At 47.0% G+C, this 15,762-nt stretch overlaps 1 protein-coding gene across 2 annotated transcripts; it reads left to right on the forward strand.

The window, feature by feature from the left end:
- Positions 1-6,282: 6,282 nt before the first annotated feature.
- On the forward strand, positions 6,283-15,545 carry OSR2 (odd-skipped related transciption factor 2). Of its 2 annotated transcripts, none has more exons than XM_031947037.1 (4): positions 6,283-6,787; positions 11,956-12,722; positions 13,934-14,033; positions 14,922-15,545. In XM_031947037.1, exons 2-4 carry the CDS (start codon positions 12,070-12,072, stop codon positions 15,102-15,104), a joined length of 936 nt encoding a protein of 311 aa, XP_031802897.1. In that variant the 5' UTR covers positions 6,283-6,787; positions 11,956-12,069; the 3' UTR covers positions 15,105-15,545. The 2 variants fall into 2 exon arrangements, with proteins under 2 accessions (XP_031802897.1, XP_031802898.1); XM_031947038.1 differs by having other exon boundaries at positions 15,004-15,545.
- The last annotated feature ends 217 nt before the right edge of the window (positions 15,546-15,762 follow it).

Raw genomic sequence — 15,762 nt, forward strand, 5'->3', positions numbered from 1 at the left:
TAGCCAGTCAAAGGAATTAAGAGGGAGAGGAAGAGTCCCCAGGTCCTATCTAGAGAACTCCGAGTTACATTATTGGGATTGAGGTTGGGAGGCGAGAGGGGGTGTTCACACTGGGGCAGGCTTCCATCACATACGGAAGGAAGAGCAAATCAGAGGATGAACGGGGCTTTTAAGAGCATTCACCAAGAATTGGTAGACCTAAATTTAACTACAGTTTGGAAGGGAGGGGGTGGAGAAATATGGTAAGAGGTTGTAGTGAAGATGATTGGAGATGATGGTGTTTGTGGTGGTGGAGTATGTATGTGTGTATGCAGTACAAACAATCTCATTGAACTAATGATGAAGTGATCATACCCCGAGAACTGTGCTTGTGTTCCTGCTAGTGTTCTTAGCACAGTGCCCTGCTTTGTCTTATATGTTCTATCAATGTACATGTTTTAGTAGTGCAGACATTGTCTTATTTATCTATTTTTCTTTATAAACCGCTCCCCTCCCCTTCCATCTGACCCAAAACCTTACTCACAGGATGCTGAGTAAAACTTTTCTTCCACCAGTATTTTCTCCCTCATTTGAGAGATCTTGGTTAGTGCAATTGTTTTAAAGTATTATCAGGGAAGGCTGTGTGTGTGTGTGTGTGTGTGTGTGTGTGTGTGCATAGGGAAAGTATCTCTCCACTCCTGGCACCGTGTACTGGGGAAGCGTAAAGAGGGAGAATCGCTCATTTCTTTTCCCAATTGTGTTAGCTTGAAGTCTTTGTTCCTTTTTTCCCCTCTCTGGGGCTTTTTTCTCTTCACAAAATCAGGCTCCAGAAAGGAAAAAGAAGGAAGTCACCATGAAATCGAAGCTGTTTCTCTCTTGGTGAACATATGAGGCAGCTCTCCTCCTCTTGGACTTGATTAAGAGCCAGAAAGTTTTCCTCAGGGCTTGCGCGGGGGCACGTGTGTACAAACTGTGCACATGTGTGTTGGTGTATTGATGTGTGTCTGAGTGTATCTGAGGACAGAGGCTTGCTGCCTATGTATGCACGCACCCCACACCCTCACACGAGCTGCCGGGCGCAGAGCAGAGGAAATAAGTCCGAGGAGCTGCTCCTCAGCTCAGCACCCCACCCTCAGCCCACTTGCCACCTCTCTCCACCCTTGGGGGCCGTTCGTTAGTTCATTCGCTGCCAGGCAGCTGCAGCCGTTGCTGACCCGCAGTGCCGGGGTCGCGAGGCTACTCCCAAGCCAAGAGGACACAAGCAGTGACCTGGGTGACCGCCAAGCCCCCCGAAGTTCTATCACGAGTAAACAGGGAGGCCCCTGAGTGTGCTGACCAGGACGCTCCCTCCAGTCGATTTCCAGCTGGTCCCAATGGCCGAAGTTCTTAACCTGGAGGTTGCTTTTAAGTCACTTTGGACTTCTACTGCTGCTCAGGCTTCAGTACCCCCCGAAAAATTTAAACCTGGCTCGCTCCTCCCTATTTTTCATAGGATGAGTCTCTCCTTCCCCTCCAGCGAAAGAACCCACTAATTCACGACAGAAACTGTCTCGTGGAAGCTAATGCTCACATAGGGCCCACCGACTGGTCTTTACACCTTAATCTTTTCCCCAGGAACCCCCCAACCAGTTCTTCCAGAAGCAATCATCTCCCTATGTTCCTTGCAGCGAAGCCTCCTAGATAAGAAAGAGACAGAATTAGGGTTAAGGGGTTTAGGAAAGCAGAAAAGAAGAAGCCGAGGTGATGAAAAGAGAGATGAGCGAAGGAAGGGGTAAGAAATCTTCGAAACATTCTCTTTACCCATCCCAGAGAAACTGAACATGGAAGAGATGGATCTGAGCTCGAAAGAGGTAAAAACGAATTTCTTTAAGGAATTAGGGAAGATTGGGGAGGCCGAGGTTGGAGGAATGTTTGGAGAGACGGGAATTTTAGCTCCTGTTCCTATGAGGGCCTAAACTAGGAGATGGAAAACACCAAGAAAAACTGAAGCCCAAAGGGGAGTAATCTTTAGGCAGCCAGCCATCATCACTCTCTATCTCTAAAGCCTGGGCGAAGCTAGTGTCTTCATTTACCATCCTGGGTCGGTTCAAGGCCGGAACACTAGCTCTGAGTATCGGCTCCTAGGCGTCCGCAACTGTGCGCTAATAACCCTGCATTTATGCAGCTGTGTCCTCAACTGAAATGGAGAGCAGGATAGGGCTTTGCGAGGCGGAGGGGCTGCTCTGGTCCTTTTCTAAATATGACCTTCTCGTTCCTGCAGCGCAGGTGTCGGTTGATGCCGGACTTCTGCAGGACTGCGACTACCACTCGGCTTCCCGAGCTCCGAACTGAACGAGCTCGAATAGTTTGGAGGCACCTGGGGTTCGTCCAGAGAGTCTAGGTGAAGGCTCCTCTTTCGCCCAGGAAATCAGTGGAGGAAGGGAAAGCCTGCTAGTCCAAGAGCTTTGTAGACAAGGGGTCTCCGGCTGCGGAGAGAGTTTGAAAAGCAGGACACATTCAAAAGGAGATCCGAGCCTTGGGCTCCTACCTAGCCGGGATGAGATGGGCAAGGGGAAAGAGGCCAGGGAGAGGGGATGAAAATACGCGTATTTCAAAAATGCACACCCCTGCACACGCGCACACACAGAGCGCCTGCATACACTGCTCCGCGAACTCGCGAACGCCAAACCAAAAGAAGCTCGTTTGCTGGTGGTTTCGCGTCCGGCAGCGGAGAGCCAGGGAGACGCGCCAAGCCGCATGCTGTGCCGGGTCTGGGCCTCCAGGGGGAGCTGCAGCTCTTCCACCCGCCAGCCCGCCCGCTGAGTCTCGGGGTCGAACAGTCAGTCCCGCTTTACCCTAACCCTAGCTCTAGTGTCCACTCTTTCGCCCCATCCCTGGCGGATAAATTGGCTCTTAATTTCTCTCCCAACTTCATCCCCAGGGTACCCCTATTTGAAATCTGAGAGTCTTACCCCGAACTTCGCTGCCTTCCACTCCGTGTACCAACCCCCTCATCTTTCCTCGTACTGTACCTCTCCTCAAACTGGGTTAGTTCAAATGGGGGGAGAGGGCGTTTGGAGGGGTGAAGAACAGCCCCCCCAAGGCCACACTTGGAGCTCAAAAATAAAGCCGTGAACACAAGCATGGTGTTTTCCAAGAAAACTCAAAGCCGGAGCTGGGGTGGGAAAAAGGCTGGAGACAAAAGGGCCAAAGTTGAGAGGCGAAGGGCAGAAATCCCTGAATCCCTGGAGACAGGTGGAATTTTCATGATTTATTTGGGTGGTAATTTTCAAGACAAAAAACAATTTCTGCACTGTGAGAGGGGGAGGCCCCGCAGCCTGACACCCGATCGGTGCTTAGACCTGCAGGAGTAGCAGTCTGGGTGGGCCCCAGGGGAAGGGAGCCTGCATATGGTCCCTTGCACCGAGGCCGCTCTCCCCTCTTTACCCTTCCCCGTTTCCTTCCTCCCTCACCTTGATGGAGCTTTGAGGGCTTAAAGCCTCAACCGTCCCCCCCCCCCTTTTTTTTTTCTTTCCTGTTCGTAATTTCTTTGGAAGTGTCCTTGGTGTCGAAAACCTAAAGCTGGCGAGGACAGCAGATAAACCCCCTCGGCGGAAGTGTCAGGCTGACTTGCATTTCGATGTTCCCCAAAGACCAGGAGTAGTGAAAAGGAAACGAGGGAGGGAAGGGGTTCAGTTCTCAGCTGCCTGAACTAAAGGATCATTAAGGGTATCTGAGCCTGTCAGACCTCCCTCTTTCTGCACCCCCAGGGCTCCCTGCCACCCACCCAGAGGTTCCAGATGCTTTTCTGCACCATGCTGACAGTCCCATGCACCATACATCCTTGAATGTGTATGTGTAAGGTGCGGCTAGGAGAACACTGGATGGACTTGACTGCTGTTTGTGTATGTATGTATGTTGAAGTGTGTGAACGTGCTTGTATGTGTGGGTCTCCTCCCCCCCCCCCCCCGCCCCCAAGCACCCAAAATCACTCTCCGGCAACAACTCGTATTGTAAAATTGAACTACAGTGTAGATTTCAAGGGATAGCCTAGTAAGGGGCTGGGAAAGAGCAGAGATCTTCCATAATGGTTGTTGGTTCAGAGCGCTCCTCAGTTCTTCCCACATCTTCTAGACTTATCTCAAACACCTGCACCTAAAAGTCTTCGAGCAAGGAATGTACAGACAACTCCGGGCCGCCTATGTCCACTTCGGAGGAAGAGTTTTCTCCTATCTTTCTGGTCGCAGCAATCAATTATGAGAGCGACGAGATGAAGGGGAAGGGGAGCTTAATTTCTGGCAAGGTTTAATTCGGTTAAATAAGGCATCCCATGTTCAGTTTGCTTTCGGAGAGAAAGCTCATCTCCTAGGAAGATTCTCAGTCCTGTCATTACAGTGGGAGAAACTCGCATGGGGAACAAACATCGACACCCATATACCCCTAGAAAAATATAAAATACTTTGAATTTTACCTTACTACGGAGAGAAATGACTGGATGATCCAGACATATTCTTAGGGATGGATAATTGCCGGTCATTCGGTGGGCAGAGACAGTGGGGATTGGGAGGAAGAGCATCTGAAAGAAGTTGCCGTTAAAAAAAAAAAAAAAAAAAAGAGGCAAATGGAGCGAGGCATAATGATCTCCTCACGGCACTGAAAAGAAAGTATCTTATTTAACTCAACATTTGGAAGTATTTTTTCTCTCGAAAACCCTCAGCCTACAAGCATCCTTCCTCTCCCAAGTTGCTTCAGCAGAAATGGTATGTATGGTAGCAATTCAATACGTCTTTTATATGTAGCACTAAATACAGAATTAGCAAAAGTTCTATTCTCTGTTCCAAGATCATTTATTATCACATCGAATATAACATGGAAAAGGGAAATGATCTGCTATCCCTTCCAAAAGAAACGAAAACTTTTCTCCCCTTTGGCCAAAGTAAGAGATAGTTTATCTTATACAAATCTGGAAAGGAAAAAAAGATTTTGCTTGACCCTCCACCAGAGCCTTGACCTTTCCAAGCGTCTACTCCTGCCGGTCGTGCTTGCATTTCCACGGCCAGTAACACGATTCAGATTATTTTTCAGTGTTGTTCTGCATAGCTCATTTAAAATCAACTTTTTTGGTGGGTGAGTTGGGGGAATCATTCAACTCTTGGCTGTAATAATAGAATCAGCCAAAAAGCAACTTCTCCTCATTAGGGTCATTTCAGACAATGTTTTTGCTCCATTATCTTCTCATTGATGCTGTCAATCCAAAAAAAAAAAAAAAGGCACAAAAACACTAGCTTGGTCATTATCAAACCCAACACCAAAGCCTCCTAAGTTATATACAGTAACTATTCTAAAAGAGCCAAAAACCTCTGGGGAGAAGGAAAAAATTTTTCGAATTTATCATTACATCTTGAATTCGATTCAGTTACTGACGACTGCAGCGGACAAATGAAATCCATGCTCGGCCCGGTAGGGAGGTGAAGGCGTTTACGAAATAAACTTTTTAAGTGTTTCTCCCAAAACCATGGGGTTTCTGCTATGCTTTGTAGTTTGTGGGGGCGATTGTAGATTCCCCTTTATTTCTGACCAAGTGATTGCTGATTGAGAAATGTCCTCTGAAGGTGGGAAGTGCAGCTGTAAATGTGGGGGGGAAATTTAATGCCACATTCTAAACATAATTTCATAACTATAGAACTGTACCAAACATCCACGAAAAAGTAATGTTTGGGGGGAAAACAGTAGCCGAAAACAGAACATTTAACTGCAGACGTCTATAAAATTGGCAACATTAATGTACTATGTTATATTTTAAATTGGGGAGGTGGGGGAGTAGTAGTGGAAGGCGGGAAAGGCATTGTTAGAAGGTTTGATTACAATCATTTAAATGACCAGAATCAATTTCCACCATCTGTATATCACAGCTATCCAAAGAGGCTTCTGTTGACTGTGTTAAGAACTGAAAATAAAGCAGACTTAAGCCCTACGTTGGAACTACTGCCCCGTGCCCTTTTTAGTGCTATGTAGGGTCATTGGCGTGGTACGGAAGCAGTTATTGAATTTCTTACAAAGGAGTTAATGACACAAAAAAAGGAGGAGGGCGGGGGGGGGGCGGGGGGGAGCATAAAGGTTGTGTTGTTTTTTTTTTAACCGAGTCACCTTAGGTAAAGTAACAAGGAAAACGTCAAGAAGACCTGTGCCTTTAAGATGCAGTTGCTATCCAAACACAAGTAAACAGAGCGGACCATTAGCGAGAAAAGGGAGGAGGAGGAGGAGCTGGAGGCGGACTCCGAACTTGACAACCCCAGAACGTTCGGGGGGTAGGCGGGGCGGAACGCTCAGGCAGCGAACATTCGAATGTGTGCAGCTCTGGGTGGGACAGCGGGCGGGGACTGCGAGTTCTACGCCACTTAACTGCTGAAATGTGATGGACCTGGGAGGGGAAGGCTCAGACTTCATCCAACTTCGCAAGAGTTGAAGGCTCAGAGGCTCCAAAGAGGAGCGTGATTGAAGCGAGATCTCCGAGTGACCAAAGCCAACCAGCACTTTTTTTTTTTTTTTTTTTTTTTTTTTTTCCTGTTTTACGCTTTCGCTTCGGGAGTCCCAAAGACAAGGATCCTCCTAGACCCGCCATCCCCGGAACGGCTCCTCTTCGTCTATATCATGTCCAGGGCTCCCGGGACTCAACTGGGAAAGAGCTTGCTGAGCTGAACTTCTGACGGACGGACTGCTCCGCCAGTCCACTGTGGATCTAATGACAACGCAAAGATACGCGCGGCTCGCGGCTAGAACTTTGCATTAGGAGGGGCGGCCCTTTCTGCGGGAGACCCTTTCTGCCGAGGTAAGTAAATCTCTAGTTTCTGGGAGTAAGCTGCAGCCGGCTCTTTCAAAAAGTACAGTCTCGCTTAAAGAGGTTTGGCGGAGATGGCAATAAAAAAGCCGATTCTCTGTCCAGCGTGCCATTGTTTCAGACATTGTATTGCCCCGGGAGTGTTACCCCTTTGAAAAGAAATGAAAATCGATGAATTGTAGATATACTCAGTGACCGGACCGTGTCTGCTTCCCAGGAGACCCCTTTCCCAAACCCCTAGCTCTCTCTCTCTCACACACACACACAGAGAAAGAGAGAGAGAGAGAGAGAGAGAGAGAGAGAGAGAGAGAGAGAGAGAGAGAGAGAGAGAGAGAGAAGAATGTTTTTGCAATTTGTTTCCGGGCATTTTATCTTAACCATGAGGTACCCAAGATCTCGGTATTGTAGTTTCTTAAACTGATCTAGTAACTTGAGCAAGGATAAGAGGTTCTCTTGAGTTCTTCAAAGTTTACCGTCCCCTCTGTTTTCTCTCCTCCCTCTTGCCCTTTCTCCCATCACTTTTTTTCCGCCTTCCTCTATTTTTCTATCCTTTCTCTCTTTCCCTCTCCCTGATTCTCTCTGGTGCTCTCCTTTTCCTCTTTTTGTTTCCCACTCTCTCTCTCTTTATTCTTTCATCCTTCCCTTTTCTCTCTCCCTTTTCTGCTCTTTACTTCCCACTATTTCCCTCTCTTTCTCCTAAATCCCCAAATGCTTTTTACCTCAGGACTAGAAATCCTAAATCACTTTACACTTCCAGAATCACTAGTAGAGCCCGGAGTGGAGATTTTGATCCAGAATACCCACTCTTTTTTTTTTTTTTTAAACTTCAGGCTAGGAATGTTTTAAGGATGAAATAATGATGTTAGGCAAAGCTTGATTAAATCTACAACCATGTGCTTGATGCCTGCAGTGCCCGTAGTGGGGGTGAGGGAAAAGAAGAAAGAAACCCAGAGTGTTGTGTCTGGATAAGCAATAAATCGCCAGGTCGAAGGACGTGGAGTGGGTTTCCAGAAGAATGATGGGGGGGAGTGAGGGGGAATGCCGGGGGAGTGTCAATGTAAAGACCCGAGATAGGATGAATCTGCCTACCTGTTTCTCAGAGAACAGAAGACTCCTGGCACTTCCTCCATGCGAAAGATCTCAGGCAGTTAGCTTGCTTTTTCTCCTTCTCCCCCCCCCCCCACCCCCCATTCCACTAAAGTAACTGCCACCCTAAGAGGAACAAGAAAGTCACTCTTCTCGCTCAGGAACAGGGCCAGCGAGTGAGAGCAAAGAGTAACAGAACACGGAGTATGCGGAAAGCATCTTAATTTAATTAACTCCTCGGGAAGTAGAGGCGGTTAGGAGTGGCAGCGGGAGCTACAGCGTGGCTGGCAGTGATTCCCACCTGCTTGCGAGGGGACGACTTTAAAAATCAAAATCAAACTTTCATCTAATTTTTTCTTTCTTTTCATCGAGTCTATTCTAGCTGTTTTAAATTTCAAACAAAAAGTCGCATCAGGTGCAATTCGACCACAGCTATCTGATTTATGGGAAACCCTGTTAGGCTGAATTTCAATCTCGAATGCGGATTCTTTAGAGAAGAATATTGGGCTGCATGTGTATCATTCTTAAGATTATCGATCCTAGTGTACACCAAATTCCTCATCAAGTCACCTCTGGTCACTGTAGCTTTTTTATTTTTTATTTTTGCTTTGTTTTGTTTCGTTGAGATATTTGTTGTGGTTGGGGAGAGGGGTTTACTCAAATGTTGCGAAAGCTTCACTGAAACTTCAATTAATAAGTAAACATTTCACTTGTTGACAGACACAGGACGAAGTTTTTAAAACTTCTAGACATAACTGGAAATTCCTGTAAAGTAGGCTGGTGCGAGAGGGCTGGTCCCCTTGCCACTGAAGTTATCAGGACTTTTTTTTTTTTTTCCTTTTCTCTTCCATAATTTTTCACTTCAACTGTGAAATTAAAAGTAACAGCTTATCCAGAGCTAGGTGGAGGAGACTTCAAAATGGCTTTGATCACTGGTGTTCTTGACCAAGGCAGGGAGTAGTAAATGCCGTGAAAGAGACAGGACAAAACGAAACTATCCTCAGATCTGGGCATTGAACGAAAATATCTTTTGACATATATATCCAGCAGCTCAGCTGATTACTGGAAGCCCGAACTCCCCAGCTATTTATGGAGGACACTTACAATGTTGGGAGATATTTTGGAAGTTGTTTTGTTTTGTGTTTTCCAAAAGATTTTCCACAAGGGATCCAATTTGACTTATTCCCCTGTAAAGGGAGAAATCGTCTTTTCAATGCAGTTGAGAGCACACACATCACTCGAAAAAGGCAGGTCCTTCTGTGCGACTTTTAGATTTAACTGTAATACACGGTCAGGAATTTTTGCGTTCTAAGCCTTTAGGAGAGCCGGGAGGAACTGAGCACTTAGCTTTTTTGACTGGAGAATTAACATTTAACCTTTAAGGCAGACGTTGGTTTCACGCTTTAGGAAACGAGATCCTAGGTCCTGGATTTCCCTTCCTCGCCCTTCGCCCCCAATCCTGGGATATGGTGGTGGTTGTACTTTGCCTCCTGTGTTTATTTCTAAGAAAAGAAATCAGGAAATAAATTGAAATAACCAATTTCTGTTCCTTCTCTTTGGATAAAATATCTGTGGTTCAGTAATAGGAGAGAGGAAATCACTTCAATTAATCTAAAAGCAATGAAATCCTCAGTTATTAAGGAGATTGAAGTGTAAAATTTTAAATGACCAAAGACAAAGAAATAAATAAACAACGAACATTGGGTCCATAAGGAATAGATTTCCAGGATTGTTTGCAGGAGAAATACTCCTAGAGCTATGGGGGTGGGCTCAAGGATTGTCCCTGATCAAAAATGGAGAGTGATTAGTGGTGGGAAAGTTTATTATAAAAGGGAGGTTTATAGTTTCGGTTGAATGGTCTGAGTGAAATCCTCTGACTGTCACACACCTCTCATTAACTCCCTGCCTGCACTCCCAGCTCACATACCACTAGGCAGACGCTGGTTCATTAATAAATCTCTGTCTCAGGGAAGGGAAAGGGGGCAGAGAAAGTGTGGGCCTAGATGAGGAAGCCAAATCCTCCTCCCCTGAGAGGGTTTTTATTTTTTATGTATTAACTCTCCCCCCACCCCTACACACTTTGCACTCAAATACATGCCAAAGGGTAACTGTTCACAGATTGAAAGGATGAAAAATCAGGCCCCCATTAGGAGGGAGGAAGAAAAGGCAACTGAATGGGAGAAGACTCCTAGCTTCTTAAGGAGAGTAGAAACTCAAAGAGGAGAGTGTTATGGGTGGAAGTCAATTTTTTTAAAGGCCTATTTCTATGAGAAAAATATCTTAGCTGCTGATAACACCACATTCTTTCTTTCTCTCTGTCTGTCTGTCTGTCTGTCTTCCCCTCCCCCCATCTCTGATTTTAGCATGGGCTAGCAATTTACTTAGGAACTAGAAAACCCTAGCTGAAAGCAAATGGTATAGAAGACTATATATCACAAAAATTGCAAATAAGGCTTTGAGGGATGCCCTTGGAAGAGTGAGCCTGAAAGGCTATTTGTCTTTCACTAGCCTTTTAAAAAACCTGAAGAAATAGCGAGTGGGATGAGATGGAAGTGTGGCAGTTAGAAGAAATGGAGAAATAAAATTCTCTGAGCTCTACATCATTGCAGATTTCATACCTGGATAGCTGACAGACACTTTCTTCTTCTGATCTTAAAGCTGCCAGGCTTGGAACAAAATAAATACATTAAAACTCCTCTCTTAGAATCTGTTCAAAGCACTCTCCATCCTTTTGAATGCACTAAAAGTATCTTCTAGTTTTCCTCCCTCGAGATCAGACCTCTCTGGTCCTGTTGGGGTCAGAAAAAAAAAGACGTGGAGACTCGGAAAAAGAAGACGGGAGTGGGAGGGGGGAGAAGTCAGACTCTCCCCAAGGGTCGAGTTTTAAACCACTTACAATGATGTTTCTTCCGAAGAACTAGGAAGTGTTAGCTGAAGGAATCCCTCAAGGCTTAGGAAAAACTGGGAGGTCGGCTGTCCCATCTGGGCGAAGGCGGAAGACTTTTAGACTACTCCATCCTCTTCTCTTCCCCGCTACTACCCGACCATCTGGAAGGGATCTGGGGTGGGGGAGGGAGAAATGAGTAGTGGAAGATGGCAGCGGCGGGGGAGGGGGAGAAGTTGGGGGCCAAACTCAGAAACTTGGGGCCGAGGTGTCTTCTTCCCTTCTTCCTTCCTTCAGCACTCCCCCCTGATCCATGGGGTTAATGTGAAGAGAAGAAAGAATTAAGGCTGCGAGATCAGAGGAGAAATGTCCTAAGCCTCTGATCTGGGTGGAAGGAGAAAAGACCCTACCACCCACTCGAAAAACCTATAGAGTTAGTTGCTCCTGCATTTGCCACACTTCGCTCCACCCGCCACACACACTGTTCTCTGGGTCTGGCAGGAGATCGGTGGTGGCCTCCTTGGGTCCGAGGAATTGACTGAGGTGGGTGGGAGTTAGGGGAAGGGAAGAAGAAAACCCTAAGGTACTATAGGTCCAGGACCTTGGTCTACTGGATTTTAGGCTTGGCCTGATTATCCAGAGACCCACAGAAGAGACAGCCGCGGTGGCAGAGATTCTACCCACCCCGCGCTCCGATGGATCCGGGTGCAGAGCTTATAAGGCAAACACCCTTGTTCAGAAAGTTTGATAGATTTTGTTGACAGGAAAATATCGTTTTGACTTGCAAATCTTAGCTAGTGGAAGGGAGCCGGGATGGAGGGGATGGGTAAGGACTCTTTTTTTCGGTGAGCCGGTGCTCCTTTGCTTTCCAGCACTAGGGCCGACCTTTTTGTGGGCTCCCTGGATTAGTAAGTAGCCCGGACTCCCCTCTTCCTCATTTCCTTGGTGGCGTTTTTGTTTTTCTTAGATTAATCAGTTTGGGAATCGAACTTGGTAATTGAGCCGGTGTTATGCACATTTCCCCTGGGATCTCTTCCTGGGAGGTTAGTAAGGAACGATGAACCGAGGGAAAGAAAGGTCTAGAGCCAGCGCTGAGCCCAGCGCTGAGTCCAACGTGAGCCCCAAACCCGTCTGAATAAACATTCATGTGTTCTTTCTGCTCTTCCTTCTCTCCTTCCCTCCCTTATAGGGTCTTATCTCCTTGGCGTCGGCCTTTTTTTTTGGATTTGCCTCCGAGTATCTCCGCGAGCTCCCAGTCCTGGAAGAAAGGGGCAGAATCCTCTGCGCCCACCGAGCCCGGAAGATGGGAAGCAAGGCTCTGCCCGCACCCATCCCTCTCCACCCCTCGCTGCAGCTCACCAACTACTCCTTCCTCCAGGCTGTGAACACCTTTCCGGCCGCCGTGGACCACTTGCAGGGCCTGTACGGGCTCAGCGCAGTGCAGACCATGCACATGAACCACTGGACGCTGGGCTACCCCAACATGCACGAAATTACTCGTTCCACCATCACGGAGATGGCTGCGGCTCAGGGCCTGGTGGACGCCCGCTTCCCCTTCCCGGCCCTGCCCTTCGCCACCCACCTCTTTCACCCCAAACAGGGGGCCATTGCTCACGTCCTCCCGGCCCTACACAAAGACCGGCCCCGATTTGACTTTGCCAACCTGGCCGTGGCCGCCACGCAGGAGGACCCCCCCAAAATGGACCTGACCAAGCTGAGCCCGGGCTTGGGCAGCCCCATCTCGGGCATCAGCAAATTGACTCCAGACAGAAAACCCTCTCGGGGGAGGTTGCCTTCCAAAACGAAAAAAGAGTTTATCTGCAAGTTCTGTGGCAGGCACTTTACCAAATCCTACAACTTGCTCATTCACGAGAGGACCCATACGGACGAGCGGCCTTACACTTGTGATATCTGCCACAAGGCCTTCCGGAGGCAAGATCACTTGAGGGATCACAGGTGAGCTTCCTAATCCGGTTCTGGTAGGTTAGGGGGTGGGCAGAAAAGTGGCCCAGAAAAGAACAGAGAAAGTTCCTGAAATCCAAGTGGCCCCTTCACCGAGCCAGACCGGATCTATTGCTGGAGAACTTGTGACTGTATGCTTGCCTCCAGCCAAAGAAGGTTGAAGAAATTACAAATTACTCTCCCCACCCCCAAATCTATATATCTCCTGCCTAAAGAAGTACAGAATTATTTGTCGAGAAAAAGCAATTCAGGTTCCTTATCCCAGTGTATGGAGAGCCAGGTGTTCTGAGGTTCCTTGGCGCTCTTGTTTCTGTCTCAGTCTAGGTTTCCAGACCAGATGGAGGGATTTGGGCACCTTTTCTTATGTTCAGCTGCCTGAGACTCATTTTCCCGGAGTTGCCTTTCCCTTGCCCTTAGTCTCTCACCTCGGTCTTCCAAGACATCTCTGTTTGCCAGCCCCAGGATCCCTAAATTCCTCACTTCTCCCACTCACCACCCATTCCAAAGGCAATTTTTTCATACCGGGGCCCCAACACCTCCCTGGCTGTCGCAGCGCGGTTTAATTTAACCTTTGTTTCCCGGGTTATGAAGCCAGAGAGAAAGAAAAATCTAGTTACCTCTGCACCCCTGCATCAGATCTCGCATTACTACTATTATTGTTATAGCTCCCAATAGACTATACCCTGGCCTGATCCTGGTTCAAGGTTCTTCCCCTACCTCCTTCTCCCCCCACCCTCACCGTCCTCCAGAAGAGAGATCAGAATTCCATGAGGATTCTCTCCAAATCACAGCTGGGAGGTTGCAAAATCTCTCCTCCCGGGCCGTTAAGGGATTTGCTGAAGTCTGTTCCCCGATAATTTAGCCTTGCATTACATCCTGATTTGGCCAGTTTAATTCCCTGGTTTAAAAAAAAAAAAAAGAGAGACCAGAGAACTGCTTATTCCTCCCGATTTTTTCGAGATCTCGCTCCAAAGCACCCACCAGAGAGGGCGATCAAGTGTAGATAAGCCGGCGCTGTGCCTGGTTTGAAAGTCTGTTACATGAGGTTAACCATAAACAGAATTACACAAGGGGGAGAAAAAATTCAAAGACAGAAAGAAAAGCCAATTTCCTTACGTTCTCCTTTAAGTCCTCAGACATAAATGTTTCTGGAAGGTGACAACGTGCACCCAAGCCGTTTAACTGATTGTTATATCAACTTGCAGGTATATCCATTCCAAAGAAAAACCCTTCAAATGTCAGGAATGTGGGAAAGGATTTTGTCAGTCTAGGACTCTGGCGGTTCACAAAACTTTACACATGCAGGTAAGCGCCTTTCCTTATCTAAGAAACTTTTATTTCGTTTTCTAATGTCTGTTTTCCGAGAAGTAGCCAAGGACCCGCTCTTACACTCTGAATTCATATTTGTTCTCTGATTGACTGGAGAGGTTCTATATTTTTCCTCTACTAATTTTTAATGGGGAAAATAATTGTCCTTCCTCTTTTTATATTGGAAATATTTCTGCTTCTAAGAAACAGCCGTAGAAGTCCCATTCATAATTTAATCCTCTTAATTAACAGCAGTTTAAAAATAAATAAAAAGCCGTATTCATTCTCCACATCCCTTTCCCATCAAACTCCCTCTTACTTTGAATTTAAGGATGGTATTTATGGTTGGGAAGCAATGCACAATAATTTCTGGAAAAGCAGCAACAGAGCAGTCCTGTCTACACTGGCTCTCCCAGTCACTGTTTCCCTTATAGAGCCTCTAGCATCAACCACCAATAGTGGTTGAGCTATCTAGTAGCTGCTAGATCCCTGCTACCCTGAAGAGAGGAATACTCCAACCCCACCCTTTCAGCCCCTGGCCCTTTTCTTTCTGTGTTTGACACGGCGATGACATGTAAGGAGTTAGAAATCATAAATTCGAATTTGCAGGGATGTGCCCGTACAGTTATCAACGCTGCCAGTTGTGTCAGGCGTGTACCGGGAGGGCGCCTGTGTGTGTTCCCCGATGGAGCACTGAGTAGTGCAGATCTGCCTATGCAGGCTCCCCCTAACCCACCTCAGCTGCTGGAGGGTGGGAGGTAGAGAAGGGAGTGGGGTGGAGGGGAAGGTATTGTGAATGGTTGTGTAATGTTAGTACTGCAGATAAGAGAAGGGCACAGTGGTGGTGTGAAGGATTAATCCTTTGCTTGCTTCACATCTGAACAGGAATCTCCACACAAATGCCCCACATGTGGAAGAACCTTTAATCAGAGAAGTAATCTGAAAACTCACCTTCTCACCCATACAGACATCAAGCCCTACAACTGCGAGCAGTGCGGCAAAGTGTTCAGGCGAAACTGTGATCTGCGGAGGCACAGTCTGACCCACACCCCGCGGCAGGACTTCTAGAGAAGCCAAGCATCTGGTCCCCTCTCCCCACCCTTGCCTGCCTCCCCCAGCCAGGCCCTCCTCGGGCCTGAACTGTCCCCGACCGACCCCAACTCGCCCCCTGCAGCTGCACCTGCAGCTTATGAGCTTAATAACTCTTCTGGCGGACTCAAACTATAATAGAAACACACACACACACACATACCGCCACTACACAGCTATACAAAGAGCGTATGCTAGTCTCTTGTAGGTATTCACAGCTCATTTTAGAGCTCTGTACATAATGTTGTGAGGGGGGTTGTTTTATTGTTTCTGGGGTTTTTGTTTGTGCAGTTGTGTTTTTGGGTTTTTTCGTTTTTTTTGTTTCTTTGGTGGTATCTTGTCAAATGCACCTGGACAAGGAAAATAGAAGTCAAATTTATCTTTAAAAACTGTATTTCAAAATAAAACATTTTTTCCAACTCTTCTGTAGTATGCCTTGTAATTCTCTTGTGCTTTCCTTGTGGGTTGGGTGGAGGGGTGGTGATGGTAGTGATGGCCACAACCCAAATGTTTCCATACTGAAGAGAATGAACCCATTGCCTCTCCATTTCTTGGATGGATATTAACTTCTTCCCCTATTGGAAGCAGATTTTCTCTTTTTATATAGTCTTGTGGCTTTGGAGAATTATGTGAATGT

The sequence above is a fragment of the Sarcophilus harrisii genome, chromosome 1 (assembly GCF_902635505.1).
Source record: "Sarcophilus harrisii chromosome 1, mSarHar1.11, whole genome shotgun sequence".
Lineage (NCBI taxonomy): Eukaryota > Metazoa > Chordata > Mammalia > Dasyuromorphia > Dasyuridae > Sarcophilus > Sarcophilus harrisii.